At 31.0% G+C, this 20683-nt stretch overlaps 2 protein-coding genes across 2 annotated transcripts; one reads left to right on the top strand and one right to left on the bottom strand.

The window, feature by feature from the left end:
• The first annotated feature begins 9942 nt into the window (after positions 1-9942).
• LOC130810000 (glutathione S-transferase TCHQD) lies at positions 9943-14393 on the top strand. The gene is made up of 3 exons (XM_057675894.1): positions 9943-10274; positions 11959-12245; positions 13397-14393. The coding sequence occupies exons 2-3, from the start codon at positions 12037-12039 to the stop codon at positions 13989-13991; spliced, it is 804 nt and encodes a 267-aa protein (XP_057531877.1). The 5' UTR covers positions 9943-10274; positions 11959-12036; the 3' UTR covers positions 13992-14393.
• A 308-nt stretch (positions 14394-14701) lies between these two features.
• On the bottom strand, positions 14702-18629 carry LOC130809999 (wax ester synthase/diacylglycerol acyltransferase 11-like). Its single transcript, XM_057675893.1, has 5 exons — positions 18302-18629; positions 17076-17657; positions 16109-16459; positions 15317-15454; positions 14702-14887 (listed from the first exon to the last, which is right to left on the bottom strand). The coding sequence occupies exons 1-5, from the start codon at positions 18551-18553 to the stop codon at positions 14741-14743; spliced, it is 1470 nt and encodes a 489-aa protein (XP_057531876.1). The 5' UTR covers positions 18554-18629; the 3' UTR covers positions 14702-14740.
• Between the last annotated feature and the right edge of the window lie 2054 nt (positions 18630-20683).

Here is a 20683-nt window from a genome sequence, read left to right as displayed (position 1 = left end):
AACCATTTAATATTTTCCATTTAAAATAAGTAAGATGTTAAGTTCACAGCTTCACTTGCGAATCGGATTTTATTTCAATTGAAAAGCAATTATCACTTTTTATAAAAGGCTCTAATTCGATTCTCACGTAATCCTCTCCATTTCCTCAATCTAGCTTATAATAAATAAAATTCACACATTTACTCAGTAATTAACTTTAAGTCTGAGTGACTGAATTAACTTTGTGGAAATAACCGTAATATTATCTTTTTCTTGATAATTTGTCAAATAAAAGTTTTAAAAAGAGCTCATTATTCAAACAATAAGTGCAAGGTTCCGAGATCAAAATTTATCCAAAGGAATAAAAGCATTAGTCCATGTTATTTGCGTCAAGCTTACTTGCGACATGTTCCTACTAATAAGACATTCCATACATTATTTCTAAATAATTTGCCAACATTTTTATTATTTATTTTCAATAGTTGCCAAATGGGACTATTTAAAAAATTGTTATACTATTTTCTATTGTTATTTTAATTGGATAGAAAGTTGAATTGGGGAGTTGTGGAGGCTATGTAGGGGAAGTCTAAATTATGATGAGATCATGCTTAATTTTTTATTATTTTATTACAGGTTAGGCTGAGGAAAAAAGAAAATACGTAAAAATTAAATCAGCATTATATTATATTTTTCTAAAAAGTGATATTTATTCTTCGATTGAGATAAGATTCAATGCTCATTAAATTTTTTTTTTTATATTATTTTAGGTTGAAAAGGGTGTTTTACTTCCACTTTACATCTTGGTTGTTTCTACATAGGCACCTAGACATGAATTCTAACATGCTAATCAAAGAATCAAGTGATGTTTAAGTATACATAACCCTTTTAGATAGATAACTTAAGAATATTGATCATTAATCATCATCCATCGACGATAATCACTTATAATAATATTTTGCATTTTTTGTTGTAAAACCTTCATTTAGAAAACTACATAAAATTCTAGAAACTTGTTTCAACAAATAAATTAATAATGCCAATGCCCACCATGTAGGTGATATGATATAATTTGAGAAAATAAATTATTCTCTTAAAATTAATGTTAACGATCATTAGATATGATTTATTAATTTGTATAGTTAACTTTAATCTTTGGTATCAAAGCTATAAATTTGTTGGAAAATGGTCCAAATTTGATCTCACTTCGAAGAATGAGTGAGAGTTAGGTTGACTAATATATAATTTGATGGACTACTCAACCTATTATCAATTGATTTTAGGATGTAATCTCACAATCAACCCTCCTCTTATGTGAGTCTTATTATTGATTACAAGCTCAATAACAAATTTATGATGGTGTCAGAGTCAACTATTTTCGATCAACTGGAAACAAAAAAATCTCAGTCTTTTACAAAACAACTCGAGGCTTCAACAAAATGTAGTTTCTGAGGTAGACTAACACATGAGTAAGTTTAATATTCTACTCCTCTTATTACTAATTGATTTTAAGATGAAACTCATCAAGATTTATATGACGACAACTTTTCTCTTATTTATATTTTATTGGATATAAGTCTAATAATAAATTTACATAGATCGTTTTTGTTGTTATTATCCATATTTTTTGTACATCATAGGCATAGAATCCTATTCTCTTAGAATCATAGTTGTATTACAAAAGTAAGGAATAGAAAGGAAGAGATTCATTTGTATAAAGATTGTTCATTAATTTGGGTGGGCATCATTATGAAAATTTGAAAAGAATAAGTAAAATAATATAAAAAAGTTAAAAAATAAGTAACTTTTGAATTTTATTTCTAAAATAAGTATTTTTTGCCCAGTCTAGAGATTCGACACTGTTTGCTATTAATAACAGCGAACAAAAAAGTTTGGTAAATAAAAAGTCAAGATTTTTGGTCGCTGTTACTAACAGCGAACAAAAACAAAGATTTTGATCATTTTTGACAAGTTCTCTTTGTCGTTGTTAATAACAGCGAATAGTTACTTAATGCTATTTTGGGAATAAAGAGAACTGGTCAAAAATGGTCAAAGTCTTTGCTCGCTGTTAGTAACAGCGAACAAAGATCTTGACTTTTTATTTACCAAACATCTTTGTTCACTGTTATTAACAACGAACAGTGCCGAAACTCTAAACTGACAAAAAGTATTTATTTTGAAAATAAATTTCAAAAATTACTTATTTTTTAATTTTTTTTATATTATTTTACTTTTTCTTTTAAAATTTTTCCATTATAAATTTATAATCATAAAAGTAGGCCGACCATATTAATTGGTAATTTCCCGTGAGGCAATAATACTACTATACTAGTACTAGTAGTAATTGTGACTTCAATTTGAATGACTTGTTGCTCCCACGAGGGGTTGCATGTGACTCTTTCAACTAATTTCATTACGTTTACGCCTGTCCTTCCTCTCCTTCTTAACTCACTACTCACTCCTACAAATATATGAATCATTGCGACATTTCCAATTTTCCATACACCAATAGCGGTTTTGAAAATTTTAGGGGCTCTATAAAATTTTATTTTTGCGTTTTATTTATAGTAAATATATTTATTTTATTAATAAATTTAACATATTTTTTTCTATTAACTTTTTCATATACAAGAGAAAAAAGGAGTCTTGTGCAGTCGATCACCTCGCACACCCTCAAAGACCCTCTAAATGCATGAATTCTTCTTAAATTTATCTTTTTTTATTTTCTAATTATACATGTCTCAATATGAATCTCTAAAATAGGAAACAAACTCTTCAGTTTCACTTATAAACTTGGAAATTTTCCTTTAATCTCTCAAAGGAAGAAACATTAAATGAGGACTGTAGAGAAATAATGCTAATAAATGCAATTATAAGATATTACTTATTTTTACTTTAATTATGTTATTCTATGCAGCATAAAATTCAAGTTGATTGATTTTTTTAAAATGGTTAATTAGTCTTGAAGGGCAAATAAGTTTCATTTGTCATGTAAGTCAGTATAAACCTATAAAATTATTTCATTTAAAAGGGTTTCATCTAATATTTTTTTATTAAATTGTATGATATGATATAATATAAAATACAGTAGTTTTCAAAATATTATGAACAAGTACTCCCTTCGTTCTTTTTTGATCTTCCACATTACTATAACGGGTAGTTTCAAAAGTTCTTCCACTTTAGAATACTTTCTATTTTTAGAAAGTTTTTATCCCACTTTTACCCCTTAAAACCCCCCATTTTCTTTTAATGTACTCCTTTTCTTTTATTTATAATTATTTTTTCTCTCTTATACTTTCAATACAATCATTACCTCACACTACTATTTAATTAAAATAATACCCACTACAACCTCATACTTCTAATACAATCATTACTTCACACTACTATTTAATTAAAATAATACCCATTACAATCCAAAGATTCTATCTTCCTTAATATGTATGAAAAACCCAAAGTGGAAGATAAAAAAGAACGGAGGAAGTAATAAATTATGGTTAGTGTTCCACATTCCCCTCAAATGCATATTTGATTTAGATTTATAATAACTATTTAATGGCTTTTAAGCAATAATAATAATAATGATCCATTGATCCCAACTATATTAGTTTGATGATTGATTGTTATTTGCCTCCAACAAAATTTAGCAGAAGGGGGAAACTCAAATTGACAAATCACCAAAATTCCCTTCTTAGTTTAACTAACATACAGATTTCAGCAGTCCCACCTGCGCTACTATTATTCCAATCATACTATCTCCAATTTTCATAGCAAATGTCCAATTTAATTTTTTGATATCATTTTTCCGTTACTTTTAACTTATATAGTATTCATAATCTAGAGATCAAAATATAGACAAATGAGATCTTATTTAATTCGTCTCAATATATCATGTTTTAGTATGAAAATATATATCTTCCTACCAATAATTGTAACTCTTAAAGTGTTTCACTTGTAAAAAATAATGTGAAAAATCTTAGTTATGTGTATAGTTAGAATATACTAGAATATAGAGGAAGAAAAGTGTGAAGTAAGAAAAGAAATATCTAGAAAAAATTCTAGCTTAACTACTAGAATGTTTTATAACAAGTATTAATAGAGTATTATAACATTTGCATCTTATGTAGAGCAAAAAGCTCCCACAAAAACAAAGGATTGAGCCATGAGCTCAAATCACAAAATGTTTACACAAAAATGGAGAGATTGATAGGTGAGACATGAGCTCACACATAAAAATATAAATGAAGAGTGTATAGGTGTAGAACAAGTTGCCCACCAAAAATATTATTGTACAAATTATTATGTAATTAAATATTTAAATTCAGTAAATGTAATATAATATTTATTTGGATCTAACTACAAATTTCGCGTACGCTCAAAATTTCTATCATATGAGTGTATTTCTATGTTATACGGAGAAAATAATTTGCTTTGACCGAGTTAGATTGCTTTAAAGCCCCTAGTAAACTCCTCGCTCACTGCCCCAAATAATTTAAGACAGCTCTAGAATTTATAGGGTTCTGATAATAAATATTAATCAAATATAACTAACAATTCAAACATTTAAAATAAATAAATGAATCATTGCAATATTAATTCATGAAAAGCTTAATTTGATGATGACATTACTTAAAGATTTTAGTAGCCAAAAAGGTAACCATCACAAGCTTCATACTTGATACTATTTAGGGTGTAAGGGAAAATATCAATAGCTTTTTCCTCCAAACACATTGACACCTTTCATTAACATGGGCTTTATTACATTCACATATAAGTTATTAACAATAACATTACTTGGTACTAGCTTACTTCATAGTTATGGCATGTGAATGTCATTAATTACTTTCTCCGTTACGTTTTAGTTATAGTATAAGAATTTTTCACGCGATCCAATGTACTAATTTCATCTTTAATATTTCTAATTATGTATAATAAAAAATTATAAAAACTTGATATTAATAATATTTACACCGAGACGAATCAAACAAGATCCCACTTGACTATGTTTTAACTTATAGATTAAAAATTAATCACAAATTAAGGGAGCTAAGTGAATAGTTTATATACTTCTAATGTTGCAACTAAATTAAAACGGAGGTAGTACTAGTTTTTATGATGGTGTAAGACTAAGAGCAAAGACGTAGGTAAATTACCCTTTCCATGATAATATAAACTTTTTAGAATTGTATGAGACCGTCTCACCATAAAACATATTTATATGGTTAGCTCATTTCTGTAATTGATCACTCTAAAATTGTAAGTAATCACTTTAACGTATTAAATATAATTTCATTTAAGAATTTGTGAATAAAGTAATCATGTCTCAACTCTCAAATGAATAGTATTAAGAAAATTTGAATAGCAATTCACAACTATTTACATTAAACACTTTCTAAGATATTTTTTATATGTAAATAAAATGACTAAAATCTCTAGTAATAAACTAATAATAATGTTCACGCTCTAGAATAATTTTCATCAGACTTGGCTATTATTCTTTGTTGTGATTTTTATGACCTCAAACAGATTTTCAAGCTTTTAAGCGTTGGAAATTTTTTTTCAAAGAGATGTAACTATTATTGAAAATCAGATTCATGAATTCTCATTTAAGGCAGTCTCAAAATGAGCTACATAATCCTATTTTATTAATCAAAATATTTACTTTCGTATTTAAAATACTTAATATTTTTATTTAGGCTTTTTATATAGACGTGTCTGACTGTGATACGATTATATACAAGACATGGCCTTACAAGAGTTGCTCTTAGTGATTAGGCTAGCTAGTATAACTCATGTTTATTGAACAATAGGGTCCAAGTGTTGGCCTCAATTCTAGAAAGATTGAAAAAAATAAGATAAATAAACAATTTAATTCTGAATATAAGATTCGGAAAAACTTATGTCCCAAAATAAGCTTCCGTACATCCAAGCCTAGCCTCGGGTAAGTCGCTGTTAGTAACAGCGAATGAGGAGGAAAAAAAAAAAATTAAAAAGCCCTAAGTCGCTGTAATTTATTGTTTTTGGAGCAGCTCATTTTTTAACCTTCAAACAGTTATTTAATAGCAGATAAACTAACTATATAAACTTGTTATTGTTTGATTAATCTTCCGATGTGGGACTGTGTTCTGGAACACATCAAAATAAATGAAACCAAAAATTAGCTCACGAATAGAGCACCGATGTGGGACTGAGGTACTGAAGAGCACCAGCAGTTAGCATCTCATCCCGCAAAGCCATTGCAGCTTCATTCATCTGTCAAGCATTAGCACAGACAGTTTACTACATATTTAAAACGTTCTCAATGTTGGGGTTTGTATTTTATACATTCATATTTGGTGTAGAAACCAACATGGGAGCATTAAGAAAAATAGGGAAGAAGGCAGTGACAATAAGTGTTGTAGGTTTTATATCTTCTTTAGCTTTAGGTTACTTATCATATAACATGCTAGGTCTTCAAGATCCATCTGGTGGACTGCCAAGGTATATTATAGCTAATGCTCTAACCTACTTCATGGTTACATGTAGTCATGTTAATGAGCTTGGTATAAGTAATTCTGATATTGCTCGTTTGGCTGGTGCAATTTCTTTGGTCGTCGATATCTTTGCAACAGAAGAGTTTAAAACTTAGAACTGCGACTGAATATGCAGGTCATGACACCAGAAGATTACACCATAATCGGAGTTCATATTCTCTTCTATACCGGATTACTCTTACCTCTTGTAAGATTCATGTAACTATGTTCGGAAAGCCCCGTGTTCTGCTGGATTACTGATAGACAAAGGAGACAAGGATGTAACTATGTTCGGAAACATGAAGTACCGTGTTGGAGTGTTCTTTATAGGAGGGGTTGATGATCATGAAGCTCTCGCATATGCTACTTTATTTGCGACACATCCTAGGATTCAAATCACGGTTATTTGGTTGAAATCAAGGATGACTGAGAGTAATACTCATAGGTTTGATGATTATGCCGTGATTCAAGAATTTTATAACAGGTTGCAGGCCAATGAAAGAATTTTATAAATAGTGGTCTTCTTCAATGGTGGATGTCTTCCTCTTCAGTACCTCAGTCCCACATCGGTGCTCTATTCGTGAGCTAATTTTTGGTTTCATTTATTTTGATGTGTTCCAGAACACAGTCCCACATCGGAAGATTAATCAAACAATAACAAGTTTATATAATTAGTTCATCTGCTATTAAATAACTATTTGAAGGTTAAAAAATGAGCTGCTTCAAAAATAATAAATTACAGCGACTTTAAATTTAGTACTATTAAAATTTTTTTAAAAAAATTTTTTTTTTTTTTTTTTTTTTTTTAAGTCGCTGTTACTAACAGCGACTTAGGGCCTTTTATTTATTTTTTTTTTTCTCCTCATTCGCTGTTACTAACAGCGACTTACCCGAGGCTAGGCTTGGATGTACGGAAGCTTATTTTGGGACATAAGTTTTCCCGAATCTTATATTCGGAATTAAATTGTTTATTTATCTTATTTTTTTCAATCTTTCTCAATTCTACATATTTGGGCTTTGACATTCCGTATTTGCTTCATAATCTAGCTTGCAGCCCCTTTAAGGTAAAGGACTACTGGACTACTTGTCATGTTTTTTTGATTACCTTTCATGGACCCATTTCATGTAAGAAAAAATGAAATAGATAAGATAAATTATTAAAAAAAAACACGAAATAAGACGAAAATCAACTTATTTCTAAAAATAAGCGTCTAATTTTCAAAATTTTCAAATCTGAAGTTTGATTCTGTTCGCAGTTAAATGCTTAATTTTTTAAAAAGGCAAAGAAGCTGTTCGCAATTAGTAACTGCGAATAAGGTTGTTGACTTTTTTGACTCTGTTCGCAGTTACTAACTGCGAACACCATCGAGTATAATGGGTCTGTTAGTGACTGTGAACAGGGTAAAAAAAGTCAACAACCTCGTTCGCAGTTACTAACAGCGAACAGCTTCTTTGCCTTTTAAAAAAATTAAGCACCTGTTCGCAGAACAGAACCAAACCTCAGGTTTGGAAATTAGACGCTTATGTTTAGAAATAAGTTGATTTTCGTCTTATTCCGTGTTTTTTTAATAATTTATCTTATCTATTTCAATAATTCTTCATTTAAAGGGAGAACTAGACTAGCAAACGCTAACGGATTTGATTTTAATTTAAAATAAGTGGGTTTAAGTTAAGACTTTTAATCCAATAAATTAAAGAAAAGATTATCCAAAATAATTCAATATTTTCATGATTTTCTACAATAATCCCCCTATTAATTAACCATGAATAATCCCAACTTTAGGGGGTATCTGCCTTGAGTAAACTTGGTAACCGGATGACTTGCTATAATAAGTTTTATTTTTTTAAAAAGATAAATTAAAATAAAATGTCGAAAAAATATTAAAAAATGTTAAAAAAGATTTCTAATTATTTTAATTGTTCAGAATTTTTTATGTAAATTTTTAAAATTTTTCTCGAAGTTTATATTAATTTTCAATTTATGTTTTTGGTGAATTACCTACTATAACATGTCATCGAGTTACCTAAGTTTACTCAAGACAAATACCTTCAAAGTTGATTATTCATGGTTAATCAATAGGTGCGATTATTGTAAGAAAATCATGAAAATGTTGGATTATTCTGGGCAATTTTTCCTAAATTAAAAGGTTTAACCCAATATGATCTATTTATTAAATGAGTTAGGTTAATGTAAAAAATTTAAACCTGAAATAAGCCTGTGTAACCCATTTAATTCATTTAATGTTTATTATTTATCATAGTAAATACAAAATAACAAACTTATAAACTAAAAGTTTAAAATTGTACCCAAACAATAAGATGTTGTCAATGCTAATAACTCTAAAATGGAAACAAAAAACTTTATGGATTAAGCCGATTGAAATAAGGTCGACTTAATCTGTTACAAGTTAGGGTTGTGATTATACACCCATTAAACTAGATGGATTAGATTTGAGTCAAGGGTTTTCTAATCTATTTATATATGGCCGAACAAATTTGACTCGACCTAATCTATTTAAAAGTTTGACTAACATGGGCAAAACTGATCTTCAATATATCTTATATTACATACAATATTTTGAAAATTAAAAATATTACAATTCTTAATTGTCAATAAACACATTCAATATTGTTCTCTTGAAAGTATTCATGTTTTGAAATCGATTTTAAATATAATTAATTTAACATATAAAAATAAATGCTCTTCTAAAAAAAATTAAATTATTGTTCAAAACTTAATCTCTCATTCTCCTAGTGTAACCTCAAAGGTAAAACCATCTACACTCTTCTCCTTATTTGACAACAACTCTATTAGAGTCTTCCTTAAAAGGTTTTCTCAATCAAGCCATATTCAAACACTTGATCAAATTTAAATTACATGATCAACTAATTAAAAAATGGCTTGAAACAAATATAACTCTTCCCAATACAAGCATAGAAAAATCCCCATGGTCAAGGTTCCAAATAAATGAGCAAAAAAGCATTTGATTCAAGTCATATTTTGTAACACTATGGCCTATGGGTAGATTGAGGTCCATAATGCAATTGTGATTTGAGTTCATAGTTTGACTCAATTTCAACCATTCCTTGGTGGGTGCTTGAACATGCACATTTTTTATCGATCAAGCACTTATCTTGCTAGAACGAACTTAAACTTATTCGAATCAATAAGTTTGTTTTTATGCTTCGTCAATTATTTTATTTGCCTTATCCTCAATTTATTGCTATATATCTGAGCACTTTTGTGCTTCGTAAATTAAAACAAACTTTTGCTTAAACTTCGTTATTCTCTTAAGTCTTTTTCACTTAATTAACATCTTTACCTATAATTTCTTTACACTCCACAATTATTACGTACAAAAAAACTCGTATATAGCACGAATTTCTATACTAGTTCTTATAAATAAAACAAGTAAACCTATAGACAATGAAAATACTAACTACTAAGCTCCAAAAAAGTATTAGAGAAACTAGGATGGAACTTCCTCATCAAAACCACCAATGTAATTCATCACCCAATAAAATATATATTCCATAATCCAAAAATTCTTTCTCAGATTCACTTTCTAAAATTCTCATATTTTTTACCCTTTTCATCTCCATCATTTCCTAAAAAACATTAGGGTGGGTCCCACAACTATGCAATTGACAAGGACACTCACAGTGCCAACTTGTTCATCACCAATTTTATTCCTGTTCCACTAAAACTATATACTCCCAACAACAACAAACACTCTTTTATAAGCCGTCAGCAAATTCTGGCAACGAACTTTCCAGTCTTTCCAGGTAAGATTTCTCATCTCTCATCTTCAAGTCTGCTTCTCGGAATTAATGGGTTCTTTTTTTATTAATTTTAATTTTTCATAATATGATTGATGATTATTGGAAGTTTCGACTGTTGGGTTTTTCAGTAAACTTAAATAATAATTCATAATCTGGGTTTAGGGTTTTATTGATCTGCTTTCTGAAGTTTTATTTTTGAATTTTGTTATTTAGCTATGCTGGTCTTTGAAGGGGATTGTAATTGTAAATATGCAATTAAGGGTTTAAATGTTGACTTATCGTTGTTTGAGAATTATATTTTTAATTTTTTGTTTCCAAATTTCCATTAAGACTGTCAATCAGATTAATCCCCTGCTTGAACTAACTATTAATCTATTCACTGTTTTCCATGTTAATTTTTAAGTCTTCCTGGCATGTTGCATGTGTGGTTGTTGACAAAATACCCACATATGATCCCAAATTGGTGATGTAGTGAGTTGTCAACTATTGGAAAGTGGGTGAAATTTAGAAGTAGGATTGGAAAATGAGACCAAAAAAGCTAGTGGATGACGGAGATGAGTGCTTAAGATGGAGAGTGTATAAATTTGTGGACGAGATTAAAAGAAAGAGTTTGACCATTGTCAAAAATAAAAAGGGTGCAAAATCAGTGAGATAAATTAAATTGGAAGGTGGTGCAAATTTAGAAGTTGGATTGGGAAATGAGACAAAAATCTAGTGGATGACGGAGATGAGTCTTTAAGATAAAAGAGAGTATAAGCTTGTAGATGAGATTAAAAGGAGAGTTTGTCCATTGTCAAAAAAGAAAATGGTGCAAAAATCAGTGGGATAAACTAAATTGGAAAGTTGCGCAAAATAAGAGGGACAAATGGAGTACCATGTAAGCTCTGTGGCTGGGCTACTCCTACAATCATATGATTTTAGGAAGGAACCTCGTCAAGTTTGTGTGTACTCGACTCTTCCCATGATGGTTTGCCGGTATTTTTGATGGTTGACGTTAACATTAAGCTATGCTGGCTGGCAGTGGCAGTGGGTTGTGATGCGGGCGATATTTTGCATTATGATTCAGAGTGGTCTTTGAAACAGCTTAAACTATGTCTTCTTTTTTGTAAGGTCTTGATTCATAGATAGGGAATAAGGATGGTTTTTGAGTCAATGTGAGAATCTTAAGTAATCCTTGACACATTGAATGACGTAAAAAGCCAGGATCTTTTTGACTTTTGTCATGTTATAGTTTGATAAGATGGTGTAAAGAATTTTTCTCTAACAATAACATTACATTGCCCCAATACATTAAAGAGACTCGTCTACTGTTGAAGAATAAGTATAATGTCATTGTCATCCTCTTCAATTATGTAAGCCATATGGTTGCTTTATTTTGCCCGGTTCAGTGGGGGTTGAGGGAGGGTGTGGTTATTTTGTTCTTGGCCACTTGTTTATGCTGTTTTACATCTTCTGTTCATAACCAGTGTAACATGATTCGCTAGTCAGTTTGCTTTTTGAATTCTTGATTCGCTCAAATTTGTCCAAGAATAGCCCAAAACTGACCGTAATTCGCTTTTTTCGATTCGCGAGGAGATTAGCGAATCATGTGACACTGTTCATAACCGAATTTGTGTACAGTTTCTTCAGTTGTGTATGTCTTCTGTTTTTTCGCACTGGATTGGTGATTATCATTGTTTCTTACCAGGAAGCATTCTTCCCTCCGATTCATCAGCCTAAGTTACGTCACACCCTCTGAAGTTAATGTTGACAACTTGACAATACTATGCAGTTATACCACCATCCTCTATCTGTCGACAGCCAAAAGGTAAGACTCGCACTGGAGGAGAATGGAGTTGATTATACCTCTTATCATATCAACCCGATCACTGCTAAGAACATGGAAGCGTCATTTTTCCGAATGAACCCAAGTGGAAAATTACCGGTCTTCCAGAATGGTTCTCACATTCTCTTCAACACAATAGAGATAATTCAGTAAGCAATTATCATCTTCAATCTTACTTTGTAGTCAAAATTTATGCCTTCTAGAAGACTCTTATCCCTGAAGGTATTATGTTGTGCTCAATAGATATCTTAACAGGATATTATCTTAGTCTGAGATTAGATGTCTAGTTTAGTTTCTGCCCCTTGCCGAAGGCGTTTTGTTTTTCCTTTTGAGGGGCGAGAGGAGTATTTTGCCCTGGCTTCAATTATGCTATGCTTAGTGTAAGGTAAATTGTTTTTAATGGGTATCTGTTTTTGGTCCTACGGAGCTGTACATTTGAATTTATACTCTCTTTGTTCTCTTTTGTTCTCAAATTTCCCATTTGGAAATTTCACAAACATCATATCTAAGTCTATGTTAGGTTACATTACAGGACCGCGATTAAGTTCTATGTCCATTAAGTTGAGGATTTCTCTTTCGTATTTCGATTAAAGAGTTGTGAGATAGGGGGTCTTCATTTCAAATTATAGTTGAGAGCAAATGTTTTTTACCATTATTGTTTGAGTCAGTGTTCCTTAAGAAAATATCTTCAGCTGAAAAGCTGAAACATCTAGTTGAGTAATCTTTGAAGGATTGTGCAGGAGCTTCTTGGGAAGGGATAGGATAGAGATGTGCCTTTTCCATAATATGTTTTCATGAGTTTCAATTAAATTACATTTTTTAAATTAATTGATCCACCTTATAATACTGATCTATGTGACTTGGACTCTTCGTTTTGCTACACGTACCCATGTCCGATCCTTGATGCTCGGACATTGGTATGGCACTTACACACTTCATTTTAAGGTAAATTTGAAAATTTTGACGTACCCGATACTTGGACATGTACCACTACCAGTATCCAACATCAGTACCCGAGTCCAAGTAACATAGATACTGATATGTAGTGAATTATTGGGCTTTATGAGGTTGGAATTTTGGAACCGGCTCAGAACCGTTCATGTGCTTGGCCTTGAAAATTCTCGGTTTTTAGATTCAATGAATTGTTGGTTTCTTTGGCCTCTTTGATAGGATATCTTTCAGATGACAAAGAAGAAAACCATTGTTAAGAGTAGTAGTTGGCTTCCAACTTCTTAACTTTCGACTTAATCTTGACAATTACCGGTAAACATGACTCAAAGGGATTATCTTCGGATTGCAGGTATATCGAAAGGGTAGCAGCTGTTTCATCAGTTGGGGATGACATTAAACTCAGCAGCAGAGAAGTCATTGGATGGATGCACAAAATCCAGGAATGGAACCCGAAATATTTCACCCTTTCTCGTGTCCCTGAGAAACACCGTCTCTATGTTATGAAATTTATAAGACGAGTAGTTATTGCTAGGATGGCAGAGTTTCCCGATCTTGCTAGTGCCTATCACCTAAGACTCAGAGAAGCGTATGACATCGAAGATAAGTTGAAAGACGCCGAGGTAATAAGGAGAAGTGAAGAGCACTTGGTTAGGCTTCTCGATGAGGTAGAAACCCAACTAAATGAAACATCGTACTTAGCAGGAGAAGAGTTTACTATGGCAGACGTTATGCTTATCCCTATCGTAGCTCGTTTGGTGCTTCTAAAATTAGAAAACGAATACATAAATAGTAGGCCAAATATTGCCGAGTACTGGAAGATGGTGCAACAAAGGCCTAGTTACAAAAGGGTGATCGGGAAGTATTTTGATGGCTGGAGGCGCCATAAAACGTTGACGAAAACGTGGTGCTTTGTTCATTTGAGGAACTTGTTGAAGAAATATTGACGGGTCGAGGTGATAGTAGTTTCGAATGATTTTCATTATTTAACTGTTAATAAAAGGGGGAGGGGGAGGGGGTTATATGTTACATCTACTGCTGTACATATATAGAATTTCAACCGTTTTGTGTATGTTTCGGGTGAGCATTTTTGCCCTTTTTATCGGTAATTTTCCTAGGCGTGGCAAGGGAATGCATCTTAATGTTCTTGCTCGTTTTCCTGGATACATAAAAATAAATAGGTTTTTCTATCGGATGTAAGTTGAATTTATCCGATATTGAGTTCCTTCAGAAGCTTCTTTGCTAGACTTGCTTGGTCAAGTCGGATTGTTTTCAAATTGAGTTGTTTTTGGGTTACGTCGTATCCATTTTATGCTTTGAGCATCTCTTATATAGTATCTTGAAATTGACATACCATGAGTAGAACTTTTAGCGTACATGTAGTTAAACTTTTCATAATGTAAACGTTTGTGTGCCTTTTCTTGATCTTACTACAGATAGAAACCCCAAAACCGATACCCATCTACGACATTAATATTAGTCTGGTCTATTTAGTGATCAATAAAGTAAAGAGTCCGTTACTATTAGAATACAAAAGAGACTATAAAGATATTTTTATATTTTGTAATATTTCATCTGTTCTGAAATATTCGCACTCGATTGTGACAAATTGTGTGGAAAAATGTTACATCAGTAACAAGTAAAATGAAACGGAGGAAGTATATATTATTTATTATTTGTATCATTATTTGAATCCTTATGAAGATTTGGTAGCTGCCTCATAAATCAACTCAAAAGCTTTTTGGATACTTGACTTCAACTTCTCTGAGTCAATGAAGCCCTTTTCAATGCCTAATCCAATTCTCAGTGTTTGCATGTAACTCATTATTGTTATTACCAAGCTCTGCATCATCATATATAAACAATTAATTTAACTATTTTTTGAAAAATCGTCTTTTAGTGAGATGAGCTCAAAATAAAAAATTTATATGCTGATAATGTGTATTCGTTGGCCTATTTAACCCATGTATGAGGTGCATTTCACAGTAAAACCGTCTCATATAAGAATTTGTGCAATTATTTTGATTGGAGTAGTTTAAATATAAAGATAAAGCTACTCCCTCCGTCCTTATTTAGCATTATTTTTTTTATTTTTGGTTGTTTTCATTTGCATTATTTTCTCTTTTAGATAATAGTATGCCTTTTTCTTTTAATATCATCTCATTATCTTTTGTTATCCATTATCGAATATTTTTTTATTATTTAAAAACATAAATTTTCTCTTTGCTACTAACAGTCTATGTCAGTGAATAGGTAGTTTTCCTTTGCTTACCTGAGGACAACCTGTAGGCATAAAGTACATCCCTTTAACTGGATGATTGGCCAATGAAATTCGTTGAACTGGACCTACTATGTTTGTGATTGCCATGCTTGATTGTTTTAATTTACTACGGATCTTTTCAGCTGCTGCCTGAAAACTCAATATAACACATTATTCTACACTAAACAACTACCCACATGCCATTGCCCATTCGTAACTGCTACTCAAACCGCTAACAGTTACTTTTAAATTTACTTTGTATCAAAAAACCTTTATACAAACATGCCCTAATGTAGATGTATGATCGAATTTTACCAATCTGGTTATTATAAGATTGTGTTTGAGAGCAAATATTTTATTTTAAATTATAGATTTCAAAATTAAAATCATAAATAAAGATTTTGAGAATTACTGGGTTTGAGAAATCATCCATTCTCAAATATAGAAATATTTCATTACCCAACGCCATTAAGTGACTCCCACCTACGTTGGGGTTATTAAGGGTCAGATACACGCAATCTTACTCATGTTAATGATAAAACTAACCAAGAGATTGTCCGCGATTAATTCTAGGTAGCAAATGTCGTGCACAACTTCACATAAATAAGAAGTACACGTAATATAATGAGTCATTTTATTTTTCTCCATTATAATCCAAAATTAAAAAATTATAAATCTTTTTGACCCATTGAAAAAATGGACATCAATCCTCATCTAATAGACGTCAATCTTGAAAATAAAAAAAAAATTTAAAGAATTGGGTCTTATCTAAGTTGAAACAAGTATTACTGTTATTGATCGTACCTCAGATCCTTTGTGTTTTCTCAAGAACTCGAGGCGTTTAACATTGAGATGAATTTTGGGTGAATTTCTGCACCTGGCAATCTGTTTTTTTGCTTCATACACAAAATCAAGAGGATTTAAATATTTACTGTCAATTAATTTAGGCAATTTTATTTGCAAATATGTAAATTTATTCCCCCATATTTTTGTATTTGCATTAATCATTTCTTCAACAGACATGTAACCTCTTATATTCCTTGTGTTGAACATCACCATTGCTGTTGATCTTGATTTCCTGTATTTCATGTCACACCCTTGCATGTATAGTCGAATACCCAGAAACAATATGCCTGAAACTGTGTCGTTTACTGTCTGAAACATGAAAATCATAGGAACATGTGACTTTCCGTTACGTGATTTCTGATACCATGTCAAGAAATTACGTCAAGTCTCAGCCAAAAGCTTTAGCGTATGACATGTTATATATATCCACTCTATTCTTGATTAACTTGTTTTCAACTCGAGTAACCAAGTCAACCAAAACTTAAGCCTAAAAATTCTGCTAATCGAATAATGTTAGTAGTGTGAATATAACACATATAGAGTCATGGGAACTTATGACTTCCCGTTATGTGACTTTTGATACCATGACATGTTATATACTCTATTCATGATTAAAATCTTTCCAACTTGAGGAATCAAAGTCAACAAAAAATTTAAGTTGATGGTTGAAACCTGAAATTAATAATGGGGTTGTTTGGAAAAATAACTTATTGGGCAAGTTTAACTTATTTTAATACAAGTATAGGGTTGGATGGTGTCAAATCATCCAATGCTAATGTTTAATAAATTAGCTGGTTGAAATAACTTGTTATGAATATGTTTTTTTTTAACAAGCTACTCTTAGCAGTAAGTTAAAATTTAAGTATTCAACTGATCAGATCAGCTACCATAATCAGCTATCAGCTACCAGAAGAGGAAAACTTACAGTTCCAAGTTTTGTTTTGATAAGTTTGATTTGATCCAAAGACAATCCAAGAGTAGATATATGGAGAGGGTATTTGAAATTGCTCTCCTCTTTTATATTCCTAATGGGAGTTATATCATCCTCATTCCAAGAAGGTATGACAAAACTGGCTCCAAAATCAGCAACAGTTTCACATATAGCACACAAAGTATTGGGTAGCAAACTCATACAACCTCCCTTAAGCTTAACAGGATCATTTGTTTTTGTTTTCGGTATAGGGAAGGTTAAGGGAAGAGAAGGATTATCGGTTCGTCGAGCACAAGAAAGAAGACTTCCCATCAAAGAGTAGCCATCTCCAAGGGCATGGTGAAGCTTGAAAATGGCATGGGCAGGTGCATTTCTTGTTGGGTAATTGAATATGTGAAATTCCCATAAAGGCTTATCTTGTGGTAATGGGTCCATTGCTAATTTTGTTAGGTATTCATCTAAGTAATTGTCATATGATTCTATTGATAATCCATCCTTGAAGATGTGTATTTTTATGTGATCTTCAAGCTTTATTTCAACTCTTTTCCATTGTTTTACACCTTTCTTGTCCAATACCTGAGAAATTTAACTAGATTAGCTCGGAATTTATAATATTGTCAAATAACCAATCCAACCAACATACCCATGATATATGATATACTCTATCACACCTTCTGCACAAGAGTCTTTTAGATTAGGATTAATAGGTGCTGTTCGAGTATATATAACATATTTTGGGACTTGCTATTAGTTAGAACTTTTAGTTGAATTGATTCTTTGACCTGATATCAAAAGTGAATGTCTGATTCACTTTTCATTTTAAGTGGAATATCTAGCTTTAAGAGTAAGGAGGACCTTAGATAGCTGCATCTACACTTTTAGCTCAAAGAAATTTAGTATGAAGGACGTATTAGAGAATACAACATATTCTTACGCTTCAACTATAAGCTTAAGATTTTGGTCGAATTAGTTAATTGATAAATGCACATTGAGTTTCTAATACTAAATCAAAAAACCAATTCAGTTTGACCTTTTTATCGACCAATATAATAAAGACCCAACCTCCCTAAAAAGATTTCAAATGCTTAGAATTCTTATTTGGCCTCTCAAATTTATTATGATCATTTGTTTAGTTGATGAATATATTACACACTCTATCAAATACGTTAAAAAAAGCTTATGATAATTGACTTTAGCATCAAAATAGATGAGAAAATTACCATAATAGATGAAAATCTAGTGTTTATGGGAAGGAGCAAATGACGAAGTTGTGTAGATACATATAAATAATCAATAGGAACTTGAGATTCAAGAATGGCAAGAATAAAAGAGTTTAAGGCTTTGCTGTTTAAGTATTGTCCAGTGGGCGATACCGGTTCAACACCATCATCATCATCATCATCATTTTCTTGCTTTCCTCCATTACTTTGTATCTTCAATTCTTTAGGTAATTTTAATGGACATTGCTGCATTTTGTTACCTTAGAATTAAGGGTATGAAACTTAAGTTGGTATTCCTTTGAAATATAGGAAGATATTGAGACGTGAACAAGTTTTCAATAAACACTCAAATATATTTATGTACGTGGGTTGGCACTTCTAAAGTGGACTTACCAATTACGGTGGTAAACTTACTTCATGCTCGTGGTTTGTCTCATGTTATTTTCATATGATGTCCATTTAAATATAAGTTCAAATTCTTATGTCAGACGAACTCACCATGTGACGTATTTTATATATGTGTTTAATTGCCTAATAATAGTACATGTGACGTATTTTATATATGTGTTTAATAGCCTAATAATAGTACAATACAAAGTATTAGTACATAAAATTTTTGCTTTTAGGTCGTCTCACTGAGAGTTGGTCTCTCACAAGAGTAGCCATTAATAAATCCATAAAATTGAAGATAATTTCATTGTTAAAAGATTAACATAGTGAGGTTTTAGATCATAATATACAAATATATTATATTAAAATGACTCATTAAAACATATGCGTAATTTATTATGTGAAGTTTCACATGATGTATTTGTATTAAAAGTCAATCAAAAATAATATTTTTGTTATAGGAACCTGTTAGAGTATACATCATGGGACTTCAACTATCAGCTTGTTCTTTACATGGTATCAGTAGTTAACGTAACAAAAGACTTTGGGTTTGAATCTCATGCATGCACTCCTGATTTCAAGTAGAATATTTAAAGTAAAGTATTAGGGTTTTTTCTGCTTTCATACTTCAAAGTCAAAAGAACTTGTGTGAGGAAGCGTTTAGAGTACATAACATATCCTAAAAAAGCGTTCAAAGTCATAGCATAAGCTTTGATTGGATTGGTTCTCATTCTCATACAAAATTTTATTATCACTTCTATTTTAACTATTACCATTTTGTTACATGTGCAATTTCTATACAAACCACTTTAAAAGTGTATGCATGTGCTACTTTTGTTATTCATCCCTACCCTAACTTGTAGATTTTGAATTCCAAACGCATCAACTTAATAATTCTTATATATGACGTCAAATTTCAATTTGCCAAACACTTTCATTTTCTAATAAATAATATCTTGAATTTATACGAATGAATTTAACTACACATGTTTAAATTATTTGTACAAACTTTTATATTATTTCAGTCGGCCTTGTCAAGAATGTCAATTTCCTTCTAAATTTCTCACCATTCCATTTATTTTTCTCATTTACATATGTACGATTTTTAAGAAAATATTAGATATCACTTAAAAAGTGACTCTAATTTGAATAAGTACATTTAATACGTAAAATTAATTGAGAACCACTTAAAAAGATAAAAGCAACTGTTAGAGATGAAAAAAGGTAAAAATAACCATTGAAGATTATTTAAAAAATAAATATGTATAGCTTAAAATAGAAATAAAAAGATGTTAGTGAATTGTTTGAAGGTAAAAGTGGAAAGATGTTGGAGCAATGGAGGGAGTATATGACCATATGAGAGTATAAGAAAGATACAACGTGCTACTTTAAACATGTACTAAAAATCTTGATTAATGTTAACATTATTTTAAAGCTATCTCAGGGTGAAGTTCGACTTCGGTATAAATCGGAGGTGTCACCGCCTAGGGTTGTAAGACGAAAAAGAACCCCAAAAAATTTAAATAACTTTTAAAAGTAAATATAAATACAAAATTCGATATTAAATCGACCTGAAACATCTAATTTGAAAATTGATCCGAATGAACAGCTCTTATGGGTAGACTTTTATTTTAGAAATAAAAAGGTTTTTGAATAAATGTTTAAATTTATTTATGTACGTGGGTTGGCAGTTAACACCAAGAGTTAAGACACTTCTTCGGTGGGTAAACTTGATGCTCGTGGTTTGTCTCGGTATTATTTACATGTGAAGGCGAGTCCATATAAAAATAAATGCATAAAATAGAAAGATAAATTTTATTGTTTGACAAATTAAATATAATCAGATTTTGGATTATAATAGACTATATTAAAATAACTCATTAAATCACGTATGTTTGTAATCATGTGAACTGCATATAATATTTGTAACTATAAGTCAATCGAAACAAACTCTTCGTTGTTATCGCTAACAAGGGTATTGTTGCTTACACA

The sequence above is a fragment of the Amaranthus tricolor genome, chromosome 4, assembly GCF_026212465.1.
Source record: "Amaranthus tricolor cultivar Red isolate AtriRed21 chromosome 4, ASM2621246v1, whole genome shotgun sequence".
NCBI lineage: Eukaryota > Viridiplantae > Streptophyta > Magnoliopsida > Caryophyllales > Amaranthaceae > Amaranthus > Amaranthus tricolor.
Note: the sequence above shows the minus strand (reverse complement) of the source record. Positions and strands in the feature narration are given on the sequence as shown.

What these genes read in the sequence shown, in the direction of transcription:
- LOC130809999 (XM_057675893.1), bottom strand. Translation starts at nt 18,553, where the DNA reads ATGCAGCAATGTCCATTAAAATTACCTAAAGAATTGAAGATACAAAGT. An exon ending in GAAAACACAAAGGATCTGAG is followed by an intron (nt 15,455 to 16,108) that starts GTACGATCAATA and finishes TTGAGTTTTCAG; the next exon opens with GCAGCAGCTGAAAAGATCCG. An exon ending in TGCCTACAGGTTGTCCTCAG is followed by an intron (nt 14,888 to 15,316) that starts GTAAGCAAAGGA and finishes ATGATGATGCAG; the next exon opens with AGCTTGGTAATAACAATAAT.
- LOC130810000 (XM_057675894.1), top strand. Translation starts at nt 12,037, where the DNA reads ATGCAGTTATACCACCATCCTCTATCTGTCGACAGCCAAAAGGTAAGA. An exon ending in AACACAATAGAGATAATTCA is followed by an intron (nt 12,246 to 13,396) that starts GTAAGCAATTAT and finishes TTCGGATTGCAG; the next exon opens with GTATATCGAAAGGGTAGCAG.